The sequence below is a fragment of the Cinclus cinclus genome, chromosome 6 (genome assembly GCF_963662255.1).
Source record: "Cinclus cinclus chromosome 6, bCinCin1.1, whole genome shotgun sequence".
NCBI lineage: Eukaryota > Metazoa > Chordata > Aves > Passeriformes > Cinclidae > Cinclus > Cinclus cinclus.
The window spans coordinates 51,934,261-51,951,424 of NC_085051.1; the positions used below are offsets into that span (position 1 = coordinate 51,934,261).

The 17,164-nt window shown below is 42.1% G+C and overlaps 1 protein-coding gene across 1 annotated transcript in view; it reads left to right on the plus strand.

Annotated features, from left to right (window-relative positions):
- The first annotated feature begins 3,255 nt into the window (after positions 1-3,255).
- Positions 3,256-17,164, plus strand: part of DYNC1H1 (dynein cytoplasmic 1 heavy chain 1) — a 44,857-nt gene continuing 30,948 nt past the window's right edge. Inside the window, exons 1-20 of the mRNA XM_062495617.1 lie at positions 3,256-3,523; positions 6,388-6,475; positions 7,085-7,258; positions 7,487-7,742; positions 8,671-8,857; positions 9,033-9,304; positions 9,419-9,646; positions 10,123-11,199; positions 11,527-11,706; positions 12,568-12,717; positions 12,945-13,091; positions 13,238-13,378; positions 13,515-13,691; positions 13,804-13,914; positions 13,997-14,116; positions 14,352-14,591; positions 15,145-15,300; positions 15,666-15,779; positions 16,408-16,518; positions 16,598-16,807. Coding sequence (XP_062351601.1) covers positions 3,256-3,523; positions 6,388-6,475; positions 7,085-7,258; positions 7,487-7,742; positions 8,671-8,857; positions 9,033-9,304; positions 9,419-9,646; positions 10,123-11,199; positions 11,527-11,706; positions 12,568-12,717; positions 12,945-13,091; positions 13,238-13,378; positions 13,515-13,691; positions 13,804-13,914; positions 13,997-14,116; positions 14,352-14,591; positions 15,145-15,300; positions 15,666-15,779; positions 16,408-16,518; positions 16,598-16,807 — 4,407 coding nt within the window. The remainder of the gene's footprint in view (positions 3,524-6,387; positions 6,476-7,084; positions 7,259-7,486; positions 7,743-8,670; positions 8,858-9,032; positions 9,305-9,418; positions 9,647-10,122; positions 11,200-11,526; positions 11,707-12,567; positions 12,718-12,944; positions 13,092-13,237; positions 13,379-13,514; positions 13,692-13,803; positions 13,915-13,996; positions 14,117-14,351; positions 14,592-15,144; positions 15,301-15,665; positions 15,780-16,407; positions 16,519-16,597; positions 16,808-17,164) is intronic.

A 17,164-nucleotide genomic window follows, 5' to 3' on the forward strand; every position in this document is an offset into this window, starting at 1 on the left:
AGAGAGCAGTCACATAATTGCCTTGAGCTATTTTAGGCATTTTTGTGATCCAAAAAAACATACAGAGTTCATGCTAACATGAAGACCTTGCCATAGTAATTTTTCTAGTACACTTGCTGTAGAATTAAAGATGTAGCAGGATTATAGATGGGAAAGGAGGTGATTTGCTCTGATGGTTAATTGTTGGGGTTTTTTCCTTTGTTTTTGGTTTCAAATCTACCAAATTAAGTATAGGACAAACCTGCTGAAGTTGTTTCTTTTATAACTTATGAAAAGTTTTCTTTCTGCTTACATCATACGGCATTTGCTAGGAGTTAAGTCTTGTATCTTGACAAGTCCTATTCTCATGATTCTCTGAAATACATGTCTTTAGTTAAATTATATGGAAATGGGTCACACTGGCAGTCTTGCCCTTTGTATGGCTGATTTCAGAGGCCTCTCACGCCTGTAAGAAGGGCCAGGTCTTTTGTGCACCCAAAAAAATAATTAACTAGAACGAGATCAAGGCAAAATATTTTTCACCTTGGTTGACCAAGTAAAGCCTTTTCTCTCTGTAGGCTTTGACTGCAGAAGAGAACTTGTGTAAAAAATTAGTTCATCTTGTCTCTGCTTCAATTTCCTTTAACTTAATTTGCATCTTCCTCCTGCTCTCCTTAGCATAGTAGATAAGGCTGAAGTGATTAAAGGAATACAAAATTTCTACCTACACTGGCTTTTAGTTGCAAGTAATCAAACAACACTTAGATATCAGAATTCAAGACTTGTTGCACACGGGGCATTTCTGATTTTAAAACCTACAGTAGGATGAGACTTGTTGAGGGTTTTTCGACCCTACTTTCTCTGCAAGTCAGCAGCAATATATAGAAATACTTACTTGAATTTTTATTTCCTATCCCTGTCCTGCTTTGTACTACTTACTTCCTTATTTTTCCTGGCAACAGTTTCACAGCAGTGAGATACTGTATCTTGCTCTGTAAGCTTCAAAAACTCTGTGACAGTTTGCAGAGCAGATGACTGCTCCAGAAGAAGGAGCATGCCAGGACTTGGAACCATTGCTTGAGCTCACGTCCAAAGAGATGCCCAGATTACACTTGAGATGTATCTAGATTCCTTAGGAATATTACCAACACCCTTTTAATCTCCACATTCAGAATGTTAATTTAACCTGTGGGTTTGGGGTGCTCGGCCTGTACTGGTGCTCACTGTGTGGATGTAAGAAGCAGCTAATTCTCCCCACATTGGAAAGCTGTCAGCCAAGACCACATACAGGATAGCCTGGGTGGAATTCAGACAGACACACAAAGTTAACGCTTTTTTTCATATGAAACACAATCCTTAAACAACCTGTTTGTAGAAGAATTACAAGGTGTGAGCAAACTAGAATTTGGAAAATTTAAATAGGTAAGTGTTGTATTAAACACTTTCAGTAACCATTCTAGGAAGAGAGGATTCAGAGAAGTATCTCCCACTATTTTTCTTCATTAAAAAATTTACCTTTCTAGGGGAGAAGGGCTTTAAATAGGTTTGATTCATCAAAAACAATCACCTTAGTTTTGGTGCTTGCAGTTGAAAATTAGTTGCTGAACAAATAATTTTTCTTCCAGACAAAAATGTTCAAGATTTTTATTACTTAAGAAATCTGATTTTTCAAAGTTAAACTGGACTCATAAATGCTTTAGGAGCCTGCCTGAGCATTATATGCTTTTTCCCTTGGTAGAAATGGAGGAGCTGAGATATGTGGGTGGGCTTTCCAGAGTTCTAGTGTCATAGTGTAAATGTCAGCTTTCATGCTGAGTTCTGCTTGTGTAGAGGCATACAGATCAAGTCTTCCTTTGCCAGGCAGGATATTCCACCCCAGCTTCCTTACTTCTTGGGCCATACATCAGAACAGATCCTGTGCGTTTCCCTGTGGATCTATTGAGGAAATGCATAGGAGGTTCAGACGACATTTTGTATGGTTGCTTTGCTTTTCTTTTGGGGACAACATTCCCTTTTCTACCTCCATATGAGCAAAAACTGGAGTTTCAGTCTGTGGGTCACCCACCATCCCTAGTGTACTTTTGGGGAGTCAGTGAAGTTGCTTTGGAACTTCACTGTCCCCTCACCTCTCCCAGACACCTCCAAATGGCAGCCAGGACTGAGGGACTAGTTTGGCAATGAAGAATGGGATTGTCCATCTCAGCACCAGTGAATTAAACTCATACCTCAATCAGCCAAATATACATTGACATATGGCAGCTGTAACAGATGCTTAGGATTTTTTTGAAATTAAATTCTTAAATTCATTCATTTTTAATTAAAATCCCCTTTCTCAGTAGTGTATTCTTTGTCCCCGTATCCTTTTATGTCCTTTGCTTTTGGGAAGCAGTCTCACAAAAGCTGGGATTAATGGTTTGGGTGCCGGATTCATTAAACTAATTAGCACAGCTGGCTGACTGGGCTGGGTATGTAAAGCACTGGAGATATTTCACAGAAGAAGCCGTGCTGTTGGCCTGCTGCTTTCTTCCCGGGAATATGGCATTTTTGCCATCTGACCTTATGGGTTCTGGGTTAATTTTTCACATGAAATAAACACTGTTTTCCTTCGGACAAATAAGACTCACGCCTGCTTTATCTTCCGGGTAAGGAGGCAGCAGCAGAGCACATCTCCCGAGTGCTGCTGCCAGGACAGTGAGCTATTGCCTTCCCCTTCCCTCTCACATCCCGCCCTCTCCTTCTAGAGTAAACCACACTGATTAAAACCCTTGTGGAAGGCTTTCCTGCGAGGGAACCCTTCAGTAACTAAAAGCAGCTTACAAGAAAGACGCAGAGGAGCTTTTTACAAGAGTATGTAGCGACAGAACACCGGGGAACGGATTCAAACTGAAAGAGAATAAATTTAGATTAGCTGTTAGGAGGAAGTTCTTTGCAGTGAGGATGGCGAAGGACTGGAAGGGGTCTGAAGAAGCCGTGGATGCCCAACCCTGACAGTGCTCTAGGCATATTGGATGGGGCCCTGAGCAGCCTCGTCTAGTAGAAGGTGTTGTTGCCTATAGCACGCGTACTAGAACCTGGTCATTTTTAAGGTCTCTCCCAAGTTGAACCGCTTCACGATTCTAGGAACAGGCGGCGGCGGGGAGCGGCCGCAGCGCGGGCGGGGCGGGGCAGGACGGGGCGCGCCGCCCGTCCCAGGCTCCCCCGCGGCGCGGCCGGGCGGGGCTGGCGGCGGGCGGGGCGGGCGGAGCGCGGTGCCGGCCGGTCTTCCTCTGCCTCGGCATGTCCGACTCCGGCGGCGGCGGCGGCGGCCCCGGCGGCGAGGAAGGCGGCATGGAGGTGTCGGGCTCGGCGGTGCAGAACGTGGCCGACGTGTCGGTGCTGCAGAAGCACCTGCGCAAGCTGGTGCCGCTGCTGCTGGAGGATGGCGGCGAGGCGCCGGCGGCGCTGGAAGCGGCGCTGGAAGAGAAGGGCGCCGTGGAGCATATGCGCAAGTTCCTCTCCGACCCGCAGGTCCACACGGTGCTGGTGGAGCGCTCCACGCTCAAAGGTGAGGCGGCAGCGGAGCCGCCGCGGTGGCAAAATGGCCGCTGCCGGCCGCAGCCGCCGCCCTGCCGCGGGTGGGAGGGGCGCGCCTCCGCCGCGGCCGCGCTCCGCCTCAGCGCAGCTCCGGCCGGGAATCGCGGGGCCGGGCGCTGCGGGACCGCTCCGCCTCAGCGCAGCTCCGGCCGGGAATCGCGGGGCCGGGCGCTGCGGGACCGCTCCGCCTCAGCGCAGCTCCGGCCGGGAATCGCGGGGCCGGGCGATGCGGGACCGCTCCGCCTCAGCGCAGCTCCGGCCGGGAATCGCGGGGCCGGGCGCTGCGGGACCGCTCCGCCTCAGCGCAGCTCCGGCCGGGAATCGCGGGGCCGGGCGCTGCGGGACCGCTCCGCCTCAGCGCAGCTCCGGCCGGGAATCGCGGGGCCGGGCGATGCGGGACCGCTCCGCCTCAGCGCAGCTCCGGCCGGGAATCGCGGGGCCGGGCGCTGCGGGACCGCTCCGCCTCAGCGCAGCTCCGGCCGGGAATCGCGGGGCCGGGCGATGCGGGTTCGCTGTCGGGCTCGGGCGGCCGCAGCACGGCCCGGCCCGGCCCGGCCCGGCCTCCCCCGCCGCATTTGTTTCGCGGTCCGGGGCCCAGGCGGGTGCTCGGCGGGGCTGCGGGCCGGCTCTGGGCGCCGATCTGGGCGTCCAGCTTGGAAAGGCACTCCAAGTGCTTCGTGAATCGGCCGTGGCACCGCTCCTGCGGCAGCCAGGCTGCTCGGGAAGTGACCTGGGCGAGGCAGATTGCCGCTCTGAAACAGAACAAGAGCGCCAAAACCCCGGATAAAGGGAGAAAAATAACCCAGCCTGAATCGGCCTATAAAAAGCGTCGTTTCATGGTTAATTAGAGAGTTGACAAACGAAGATGTGGACCTTGCTATGCCTTTGTTTAATTATCAAATCCTGGTGATCGTGCTGCTTGCGCTCGGAACACCATCAAATGCTGCATGAAATACTGCAGCTAAGCTGAGACTCTAGCTTGAGTGTCTTTGTTACTCACATGCATACATAAGCAGAACTGATGGTTTCTTTCGAAAATGATTTGTCAGCAAATCTGTTGCTAAATAGGCTGTAACTGTCACAGGATGCATCCTAATTAACAGTGACAAAATACAGCTAGGTTTCATCAATAATGCAGGCTTTTACTATTAAACAAGCCCCTACAGTCTGTAAGTGGCTGGCTACCTGCCTGCCAGTGTGAGCTTGCAGATTCTACTATTAAGCTTCTGGATCACTAACTCTGACGTGCTGGTGGTTCTGTTCCTGTATATATTAAATCCTAATAAAGTCATATTTCATATTGCATTATTTAACATGTGAACAGAAACGGTTTTGCATCCTGATATATATGCTGCCGTTGCTGCACACAGAGAGAACTATCAAGAAGGTTCTTTCATCCACTGTCAATTCACTGTAAACTTCAGATATTGATTAAAAATACCCCATTGCTATTTTTTTGCCTCTTTTTAGGTTAGCCTCCTTTTACCCCTTCCAAAGTTTGAGTCTTCTTTTCCAGTAGGGTTAATTCTCTAGAAGAGAACAAAAGAACAGCTGGTCTTTATGAAGTCATGATGCAGTATTTAATAAGATTTAAAGAAAATCATTTAATATTAATGCAGATGATCCCTGCATTTTTGCTATGCCTGGATCATGAGAATAGTTATCCCTAGTTCAGGTTGGAAGTATTAAAGATAGTGGTGATCAGTTATCTCCAGGCTCATGGCATAGATATTGTTATATATGTATGCATAAAAAGAAATTGAGAGACTCATTGCGTGTTTCAAAAGCCACATACTAATTTATGATGCACAGAGGCCATTTCTGTCCATGTCTTCTGGTTTAATAGCAGTTACTTGGGCAGAGTGGGTTTTATAAATAACAGCCAGGTGTTCAGACTTTACAGATCTGAAACCTCCAGCAGCATATGGAGAGCTCTGACACTACCTTTGTTGTTATTGAAGCTTAGGTCCATGGAGACTACATAGCATGAAGTAGATTACTGATTACAAGTACAATAAAACAGAAGCTTTATTTCTGCATAATGAAAGCTTCTCTCTGGTATGACCAGCCCCCAGCCTGCCAGCTGCTCTCATTCAGGTTCCTGTGGTCTCGATTGCTCTGTTGTTCTGTGGCCAGGCTTCTGGTGCTTGGGGCCACAAATGTGACACCCTGAGGCTGTATCTCCTAAGGGCTGAACAAAATCAGAGCAGGACAGTCTGCTATAATGTGTCCAGTCAGTGTGTCCCCCAACAGGGAGTAACCTTCTGCTCTGAAATCACTGCATTGCAGCATGACTGCCTGCATCTCCAGCAATTACATCATCTGTGATGCTCTGGCTGTGCTAATGTCTGAGTACTTCCCATGGCTTGGCTTTTTGTTCTGTCAAAAGGTTTTATTTTATTGTTCAGAGACTTAATTTCCAAATCATTTTCAAAGTGGATGTCTGAAAATACTAAGCCACCTTTGAAAGAAAAAAGCAGCCGTTTAATGTTCTTGCTGAAGCATAGTTGTCATGGCAATATATCTGCAAATAAATGCACATTCTGTATTGCAGATTTCTCTCTCAGAATGTGAGCTATAATTCATTTACTGTAATGTTTTATTATTTTTATAGCAACCTAAATCTTAATGTAGTTTTGTTTAAAGACAGTGAACCCATTCTGCATCTCCCATTCTGAGAGATATTGCAAAGCTACATTTGACCTAATTTACTTAATTAAGTTGGTGTGGAGCTTAAAGGTTAGAAAATAGTCTGGTAATAGCAGAAGGTGGTTGAGAAGGAGTAGCTGTTGTGTTAGACATTAAGTATTTCTTACATACTTTATTTTTTTGCAGAGGATGTGGGAGATGAAGGAGAAGAGGAAAAAGAGTTCATTTCCTACAGTATCAGCACTGACATTCATTATGGAATAAAGTCAAACAGGTGAATTAGTAAAATAGATCTTAACATTTCTTCTCTGTGTATATAAAACTTTCATAAGTAGACTTAACCTACTTTACCTACAAATTCACTTCCAGTTTACCTAGTGGTTACAGGCAGTGTTTTTATTCAAGTGGGACAATAGCTTTTCAAGGCAGAGGCTCTGATAAAAAAAGGGTGTGTCACAAGGCTGGAAGGAGTGGACCTAGGACTTCTAGCTCTGCAGTTAAAGAAACAGTATTATTAATTTTGGCATATATGTAGCTGTAACATACACAACTTGGGTTCAGTATTCTTTGGTTATGTCTGGCTCTTACGTATTTGTCACATCTTGAAGCATATTTGACTCTGAAGCTTTGTAAAATGTAAAAATGTAAAACATTTTTCTTTAGTTTGCTCCTACTTCAGAGTCCTTACTGATAGCTCAGCTTGCTTATTGCTGAACTGTAAAGATGTGTTTATTTGGAAGACTTGTATTCAAGTCTCTTAGAAGAATTGTGAAGTATGATGATAGAGATTACCATTTGACTCCTAAACTTGCAGTCAGATTAAAGCTGTTGTGTCACTTAAGTTTCAAATGATTGGTTGGTAACTCTCTTCTCTGTTCCATAGCCTGGCTTTCATTAAACGTACAGCAGTGATCGATGCCGACAAACCAGTGTCTTCCCAGCTCAGAGTGCTCACTCTCAGTGAAGATTCTCCATATGAAACATTGCACTCTTTCATTAGCAATGCTGTTGCTCCCTTTTTCAAGTCCTATATCCGAGAATCTGGCAAAGCAGACAGGTAATTCAGTATAAATACTGCATTTCTGTGCTAATGGATTAAAGTAAATGCTTAATTATTAAAACAAATAACAAACAACAGTGATTCTTCAAGGTGAATCACGTGGATTGTTTAAGCACACATTGGATGTGATGCTGTTGCTGACTCTGGGGAAGCAGTTTGAGTCTGAATGTGTTATGTATGGTTTTTGGTTTGCCTTCTTACGTGGAAACATCTGTGCTTTTTCAGGGATGGAGACAAGATGGCTCCTTCAGTTGAGAAAAAGATTGCAGAGCTTGAAATGGGTCTCTTGCATTTGCAACAGAATATTGAAATTCCAGAGATCAGTCTGCCAATTCATGCAACCATTACTAATGTTGCCAAGCAGTGTTATGAACGTGGAGAAAAACCAAAGGTTACAGATTTTGGTGAGAAGGCAGAGGATCCACTGTTCCTTAATCAGCTGCAGTCTGGAGTCAACCGCTGGATTAGAGAAATACAAAAGGTAACCAAATAAAGAATAGGGAAGAAAAAAGCAACTAAGTAATGAGAACTTATATGTAGTAATGTGTATTTTCTTCACCATTTAACTGGTAAAATGCTGCTTCCTGCAGGATACTCTGAAGACTGAGACCAGGTTTTTGAGTTAGCAGAGACACTGGTCTAAATAAGGCTAAGTCTAGTCTAAAATTAGGCTAAGCCTAGGCTAAATTTGGAATCTAGTCTAAATTGTTCTACAAATAGCCAAGAGTACGACTATTTTATGCATATTGTACTAGACTCAAGTAACAGGCAGTAACCCTGTGAATTTTGTAACTACTCTTCAAATCTTTACAGCAGATTGAGAGGAACACATCTGATTGGCCTTTGTTATTTGCCCTGGTGCATCCACAACAGCTTCACAATGGTTGCTCCAGCCCTATCTTGTAAACTTGTACTTCCACCTGTTGCTTTTCAAAAGAACTGCTGTTCTGCTGGTGTTACTCAAAAACAGCATCTCAGATACTAGTCTGTTTTTTTTTGCCTGTGTGCACGGTAAACACCTATTGCTTATGGAACAGTGTTGTCTTTTCTTATTTGAGAGCGTAAAGCATTTGTTACCTTGCCTGGCTCACGTGCCCTTAACCAGAATACAGACGCTGCTCAAGAAAGCAGGCAGGTGATGTTTTTAGGTTATGCTGAAGATTATTACATGAGGGTCCTAAAACCACCCTGTGGGATATCTGGAATTACACCTGTCACACGTTGCATGCAGTTCCTACACTTCTCAAAGAATAAGTGCCAGAACTGTCTGAGGTTGGGTTATTAAAACCTAGCAGTCGATTGATGTATGTTTCAATTAATTATATTTAGTAACAGCAAGTTTTTACAGTTGAAGTGTATAAATTAAATGCTTTTCTGTCTTCCTTGTCTTTCTCTCTATTACTTTGAAGGTGACCAAATTAGATCGAGATCCTGCATCAGGCACTGCATTACAGGAAATAAGCTTCTGGTTAAATTTGGAAAGGGCTCTGTACCGCATTCAGGAAAAACGTGAAAGCCCAGAAGTTCTGCTGACTCTGGACATTCTAAAACATGGCAAACGTTTTCATGCAACTGTGAGCTTTGATACAGACACAGGTAAAATATCTCTTCAATAACAATTTTCTCAAATGTCCTACAGAACTTAAACTGTTACAAAACTTGAACATTGTGGGACAAATAACAATACTGTTTAGAGGAGCCTTGGACTAGTTACAGGTAGAGATTTTTGTCAGTTAAATGAAAATTTATATTCAAAATCTTTTCCATTTAGGTCTGAAACAGGCTCTGGAAACTGTGAATGACTATAATCCACTGATGAAAGACTTTCCACTGAATGACTTGCTGTCTGCTACAGAGCTGGACAAAATCAGGCAGGCCCTTGTTGCAATATTTACCCATTTGAGAAAAATAAGGAACACAAAATACCCAATCCAAAGGGCATTACGTTTAGTGGAGGCTATTTCAAGAGATCTGAGCTCTCAGCTGCTTAAAGTGTTGGGGACCAGAAAACTGATGCATGTTGCCTATGAAGAATTTGAAAAGGTATGTTCATGGCTTTGTGATACGAGTTGCTGTGCTTTTGCTCTGGACAGTGACTTTCAGGATCTGAAGTACCTGTTTTGGGAGCTAAAGTTCCTGTTCTAAAACTTTTTTCAGGTAATGGTTGCATGCTTTGAAGTATTCCAAACCTGGGATGATGAATATGAGAAGCTACAAGTTCTGCTGAGAGATATCGTGAAGAGAAAAAGGGAAGAGAACCTGAAGATGGTGTGGCGCATCAATCCTGCTCACAGGAAACTCCAGAGTCGTCTTGATCAGATGAGGAAATTCAGGCGTCAGCATGAGCAGCTGAGAGCAGTCATTGTGAGAGTCTTGAGACCTCAGGTAATCTTGGTTGTTTCCAAACAGAAAATCTGTGTGGTTTCTTCAAGAGTGTTAGTATTACTTGAAGTTACTTCTACAAATGTAATGTAACTTTCAGTTTCCATGTTTAGTTTTGACCCTTGCTAATAGGCTTAGCTTTAATTCTGACTTACATTGCATAATACATGCTCATATTAATAAATTCACCAAGTCTGGACATAACACAGGGGAGTTTAATAGGTGTTTAAATCCTTGAACTTGGCTAAACCACAGTGGAAAATGAGATTATGTTGCACAGTAGTAGTAGTTTGTAAAGTAACTGTGTTGCCCTCTTCCTACTGGAAGTTAAGTCTGAAGCATGACTGAAAGTTTGTTAAGAATTTGTCACTGATTGGTTGGTAGGGGGTTTGTGCAGTGTTTTTTAGAACCAACTGCATTTTGCTACTTCCAGGGAAATTTTGAAGTATTTAACTCAGTAAACTATGATTCTAATGTAGGTAACAGCTGTTGCCCAGCAAAATCAAGGAGAGGTTCCTGAACCACAGGATATGAAAGTAGCAGAAGTCCTTTTTGATGCTGCAGATGCTAATGCAATTGAAGAAGTCAATCTTGCTTATGAGAATGTTAAGGAAGTAGATGGATTAGATGTTTCCAAAGAAGGTACAGAAGCCTGGGAGGCAGCAATGAAGCGCTATGATGAAAGAATTGATAGAGTTGAAACAAGAATAACAGCCCGTTTGAGAGATCAACTCGGTACAGCAAAGAATGCCAATGAAATGTTCAGAATCTTCTCCCGGTTCAATGCCTTGTTTGTCAGACCTCACATTCGCGGTGCCATTCGTGAATACCAAACACAATTGATCCAGCGTGTGAAAGATGATATCGAGTCTCTTCACGACAAGTTTAAAGTACAATACCCACAGAGCCAAGCGTGTAAAATGAGTCACGTTCGCGACTTGCCTCCTGTGTCTGGGTCTATAATTTGGGCAAAACAGATTGACAGGCAGCTCACTGCTTACATGAAGCGTGTGGAGGATGTCCTTGGCAAAGGCTGGGAGAACCATGTGGAAGGTCAGAAGCTAAAACAGGATGGAGATAGCTTTCGCATGAAGCTCAACACTCAGGAGATCTTCGATGACTGGGCAAGAAAAGTTCAGCAGCGCAACCTTGGAGTGTCTGGTCGCATTTTCACCATCGAAAGCACTCGTGTTCGAGGTCGAACTGGAAATGTCCTGAAACTGAAAGTCAACTTTCTCCCAGAAATAATTACACTTTCAAAAGAGGTCCGAAACCTGAAGTGGCTTGGTTTCCGTGTCCCACTAGCAATTGTCAACAAAGCTCACCAAGCAAACCAGCTCTATCCATTTGCCATTTCTCTCATTGAAAGTGTTCGCACGTACGAGCGAACATGTGAGAAAGTAGAAGAGCGTAATACTATCTCACTGCTGGTTGCTGGCTTGAAGAAAGAGGTGCAGGCTTTGATTGCAGAGGGAATTGCACTCGTGTGGGAATCATACAAACTTGATCCATACGTACAGCGCTTGGCTGAGACTGTCTTCAGTTTCCAGGAAAAGGTTTGTGTTACCTGTCAAAATCTGGAAAACTATTACATTTATAATTCAGTAATGTGTGGTTATCCAAAAGTGTCACTGGATAGCTGAGAACTAGTTCTGCAGCTCTTGGGTTAAGTAGCTGATTGAGTCAACACAAATTGGCCAAGTGGATGGATCTCTTAGTAGTGTTAAAATTGCTATTAGCAGTACTATTTTCATTTGATATTGCTGAAATCGATGGATTGCTGCATCCAAATAAAGAGACATTATTAACCATTACTGAATTATTATTATTTCCTTAATCTGACCTGTCAAACTAAAAATCCCATTTTTCCTAAACGATCTTAGGTGGATGATCTGCTTATTATTGAAGAGAAGATAGACCTGGAAGTGAGATCATTGGAAACATGCATGTATGATCACAAGACTTTCTCCGAAATCTTGAACAGAGTTCAGAAAGCTGTGGATGATTTAAATCTTCATTCATACTCAAATTTGCCAATCTGGGTCAATAAATTGGATATGGAGGTAGGTTTGAGATTGAGGAGTAGTATATGTTTAGAGGTAACATTTTATTCAGGTACAAAATGTATTTTGATTATTGTCTTTATGGTCACTCAGGGTGACTTTTTTTAATAGTCTAACTAGAGACTAAATTCTCATTCCCTGTTGACTTTTGGGATCAATTAATTCAAGGGAAGTTTTGCCTTTTGAAGAAAAAAGTTTGATACAGTGTGACAGCCTAGAGGATGCTGGGGAGCAAGGTAGATAAAAAATGGTGGAAATTTGCTATCCTGGTAGCAAAAACTTGTTGCCATGATATTGTTTGCTTCTGCCTGTTTCAGATTTCAGGTTATTGGTCACTAGGCCAACTTCAATACAGTTAAAATTTGTTTAATTACATTAAAGTCCATGAGGACCGGGAGAACCTTTGAACTGTATTCAGTGCAAAACTTCTAAACCTCTTCAATCATGGAATGGTTTGAATTGGTAGAGACCTTAAAGAGCATCTAGTTGCAGCCCCCATGCCATGGGCAGTGATGCCACTAATTGGGTAGTTTAAAGCCCCATCCAACTTGGCCTGGAACACTTTCAGAGATGGAGCATCCATAACTTCTCTGGGCAACCCTGTTCCAGTGCCTCACTACCCTAATACCTAATCTAAACCTCCTTTCTTTCTATTTAAAGTCATTATTCCATCTTCTTTTACAAGCCCTAGTAAACAGTCCCTCCAATTCTTGTAAGCCCCTTCTGGTGCTGGAATGGCTTAGTAAAGGAGCACTTGGTTCTTGGAGGTGCTGTAGTGTGGCTGTAAGAATATATTGATAGTGGGGATCTTCATGCAGTGAATATGCAGGTTTTTCCTCCAATGTGCCTCATTTTCTTTAGATTGAAAGAATCCTGGGTGTTCGTTTGCAAGCTGGACTGAGGGCCTGGACCCAGGTTCTTCTGGGACAAGCAGATGACAAAGCAGAAGTTGACATGGATACAGATGCTCCTCAAGTGAGCCATAAGCCTGGTGGTGAACCCAAGATCAAAGTAAGTTTTCCTGTGGCTTTTTTTGCATTTGATTTTTTTGGTTGGTTGGTTTTTTTATTATTATCAATTAAATAATGTAGAAATTATTTCTGAGGCTTATATGGGGCTTTTCCTCTTTCCATTTAAGTGCAAGTTGATTTTTGAAAAGTGCTTCTTGAAGTCCAAACTTCTTGTCTGTATATAGCAGTATCTGCCAGTAAAACTGTGTGTTTTTACTGTTTCTGCAGAACATTGTACATGAACTTAGAATAACCAACCAGGTGATATATTTGAATCCACCAATTGAAGACTGTAGATACAAACTTTACCAAGAAATGTTTTCTTGGAAAATGGTAATCCTGTCACTGCCAAGAATTCAAAGTCAGAGATATCAGGTAAGTGTAATGAAGCTGTATCTAAGTCTGAGCAATTGCTTTCACTTAGTAATTGACTGTCCTCAATATATTAGCGTGTTGATCTAAAACCAAACTTGAGTGCCCTGGAAATTGATATATATCACAAGTATAACTGTGGTTCTTAGGTTGGAGTGCATTATGAGCTGTCTGAGGAAGAGAAGTTCTATCGTAATGCATTGACAAGAATGCCTGATGGCCCTGCAGCTCTTGAGGAGTCCTATTCAGCTGTCATGGGAATTGTGACTGAAGTAGAGCAGTATGTCAAGGTAGGAGGCTGACAGGATATAATGGAACAGCTAAAATGAACATGGACTTTCAGTTTTCCTGGGGGCTGGAGGGAAACACCTATTTTTTTTGGATTATACTGGAGAAGTTCTGAACATTGTGAAATACCTCCACTAGGTTTGGCTGCAGTACCAGTGTCTGTGGGATATGCAGGCTGAAAATATATACAACCGTCTTGGAGAAGACCTGAATAAGTGGCAGGCCCTTTTGGTTCAGATAAGAAAGGCAAGAGGAACATTTGACAATGCAGAAACCAGAAAGGAGTTTGGACCTGTTGTCATAGACTATGGCAAGGTGAGAAATTGTAATTGTTTGTTGTGATAAATGCACTGAATTACAGAATTGGTGTATAACAGAAAATAGCAAAGGTGACAGATTTCTATTATGAAACATTATTCACTTGTAGGTACAATCAAAGGTGAATTTGAAGTATGACTCCTGGCACAAGGAAGTGCTCAGCAAATTTGGCCAAATGCTTGGTCAGAATATGACAGAGTTTCATTCCCAAATTTCCAAGGTAAGAAAAGTCTTGATTCCAGTTTTTCACTTTCAGATCAACTGTGTTAGAATGCTAAAACACTGATTTGTGCCCTCAACAGTCCCGTCAAGAGCTGGAGCAGCATTCTGTGGACACTGCTAGCACATCAGATGCTGTGACATTCATCACGTATGTGCAGTCCTTGAAACGGAAAATCAAACAGTTTGAAAAGCAAGTTGAGGTATGTTTGTTGTCTTTTGCTAATGATTCTTACTTGTGGAAACGTCAGGCTTAGCTCAAAAAACAGCAGCTTCATCATAATAATAAAATTATATTCAAGTTCTCTTAAAAACAGATTTGAACTTCATATTTTGAAAAATCTTTTGAGCGCTATAGTGAGCCATTATTAAAGTATGTTTATTTAGCCTTGAAGCTTAAGTTTTGTCTTTTTAATTTGAAAGCACTGTGTCTTGTAGCTTTATCGCAATGGTCAGCGCTTGCTTGAGAAACAAAGGTTCCAGTTTCCTTCCTCTTGGCTGTACATTGACAACATCGAAGGAGAATGGGGTGCTTTTAATGACATTATGCGTAGGAAGGATTCTGCCATTCAACAACAAGTAGCAAATCTGCAGATGAAAATAGTTCAAGAGGATCGTGCAGTGGAGAGCCGGACAACTGACTTGCTGACAGACTGGGAGAAAACAAAGCCTGTAACAGTAAGTAGTGGTGATTAATACTCAGTCAATGAGGTAGATTTTCTGCATTCAATAAGAAGTAGGGAGTTTGCTTTTATGGTTTTTTTGCAGTTTTTCATTTTAGATGATAGTAAAAGTCTTTTTGAGGCTTCTGTAATAACCTGTCAGTGTGTTGATTTTTAGCAATAGCTGCAGAGGGAAATTTACCCTTAAAACCCTTAAAACATAGGCCTCTGTTAGGTGCAGAGAAGTAAATTACTTCATTGACTAAGAGAGCTTTATTTGAAACAAGTATATGTCAGAAGTATACATGTAGAAGGATTCAGAAGCAAACTGCTTTTTGGGTTTTTTGTTCTTTTTTTTTTTTTTTTCTGAAGTGCTTTTTTGTAATGCCAAAAACTGCATATAAAATGAAATCAGACTTATTGTGGACTAGTATGTTTTCTTATTGTCAGCAAAATGGAAATGTAAAAAATAAGACAAACCATTCATATTTATATTTAGTCCCCATTTTTAACTTGCTTTCAACGTAACTATAGGATTATTGGATTAATGTATTCCATGTAAACTTTAGGGAAATCTGCGTCCAGAAGAGGCTCTTCAAGCTCTTACCATTTATGAAGGAAAATTTGGCAGGCTCAAGGATGACCGTGAGAAGTGTGCGAAGGCCAAGGAAGCTCTGGAACTTACAGATACTGGACTGCTCAGTGGCAGTGAGGAGCGTGTCCAGGTACAGCCTGCTCACACACATTCTTGCCAGTTTTGGATAAAAATGTTTCAGTTCCATCATTTTCTCCTTCAGAAGAGTGACTTGCAGTGTGTGCTGTACTAATATTGGGGCATAATCTCCACACTGACCCAGTTCTAGCATTCAGAGCTTGTCTGCGTTCTCTTCCTTGACTGTCTTATTCTTTTGAAATTGTTATGTGAACCAAGATGGAATATTTCATGTTGGTCACTTGCTGTTGCAGTTCTATTGAACTGGCAAGCTATCTCAAGGTTTCTGGTGGATAAGAAATATTTTAACTCACCCATGCTACTGACTTTGATGAAATTAGGAATAACTGCTGATGTTTGATAAATTCTTTATTACAGGTAGCCCTTGAAGAGCTGCAGGATCTCAAAGGTGTCTGGTCTGAACTCTCTAAGGTCTGGGAACAGATTGATCAAATGAAAGAGCAACCCTGGGTCTCAGTACAGCCTCGCAAGGTACTTCACTTCTGTGTACATGAACAATATAACTGCCACAAGTCTATGCAAATTAGAAATTAGACCTCTTGAGACAGACATGCTTTGTTGTCAGTCTGGATAATTTTTCAGTGTTTAGGTACCTTTTTCAGTATCTTCTGAGCCTGTTTATTCTGAAGCTAATCTAAAAAATGTTCACAGGATTATCATAACTTAAGTAATCTTACAGGGAATTTTTGCAGTTTCCATAGTTTGAGATTGGACTGCGTCTACTGAGAAGAAACTGCTGTTTTTAAATAGGCTGTTGGACCTCATTAGAAAAACTTCATTATACAGTTGGGTAAACAACACTGATTTTAATTCAGTGCTCGGGAGGTAAAGAGCAGAAAGAACACTAATCTATAAACTAACTGCCTGTTACAGGATTGCATCATAAATCTCAATCAGACCAATAAAAATTACATTCTTAATGTAGAGTAACTACATCTTAAGCAAATACAGATGACACTTTAAAAAGCTGTCCTGTTGCTAATATCTAATTGCTATCTAATATAGAGAGAGTTTTCTGTAACAAATGTATAGACAACTTGTATGGTTAGGTTCACAGAACTTGTAGAGAAAGATTTTGTTGCTTTTATGTTTCTGACAGCTTCGACAAAACTTGGATGGTCTGCTGAACCAGCTGAAAAACTTCCCTGCCCGTTTGCGACAGTATGCCTCCTATGAGTATGTTCAGAGACTTCTGAAGGGCTACATGAAGGTAAGTTGCACACATTTCTGAAATACATGTATTTTATGTTCAAGTTCAAAAATGTAACTTGCTTTCTTTTCTCCCGTAGATAAATATGTTAGTTATCGAACTGAAATCTGAGGCACTTAAAGACCGACACTGGAAACAGTTGATGAAGAGGCTTCATGTTAACTGGGTTGTCTCAGAATTGACCCTGGGCCAGATCTGGGATGTTGATTTACAGAGAAATGAAGCAATTGTCAAAGATGTTCTGCTTGTGGCTCAGGGAGAGATGGCTTTGGAAGAGTTCTTGAAACAGGCTAGTACCAGCTCTTGCATCTATGCGTGTAATAGCAAATCAGAGGGTTGCTGTTAGGTGGCTACTTGTCTAGGAAACCTGTCACTCAAAGCTGTTGAAGCAAGTGCCAAGACTCCATGGTTTGCTCTGTTTTGGGGAACAGTTTAAAGCTGTACAAACTTCCTCCAATGAAACTCACATTATTTGGAAAAAGCAGTTCTTGGTAATGACTGCAGAGATCCCACCTTGAACTTCATCATAGTCTCAATATTTTTAACAAAAGCTTAAGTGTAAAGTCAGAATCTTCAGGGGAAAAAAGTAGTATCTGATTAATGTAATACATTTCTACTCTGTAACTATGGCAGAGCAGAAATTATT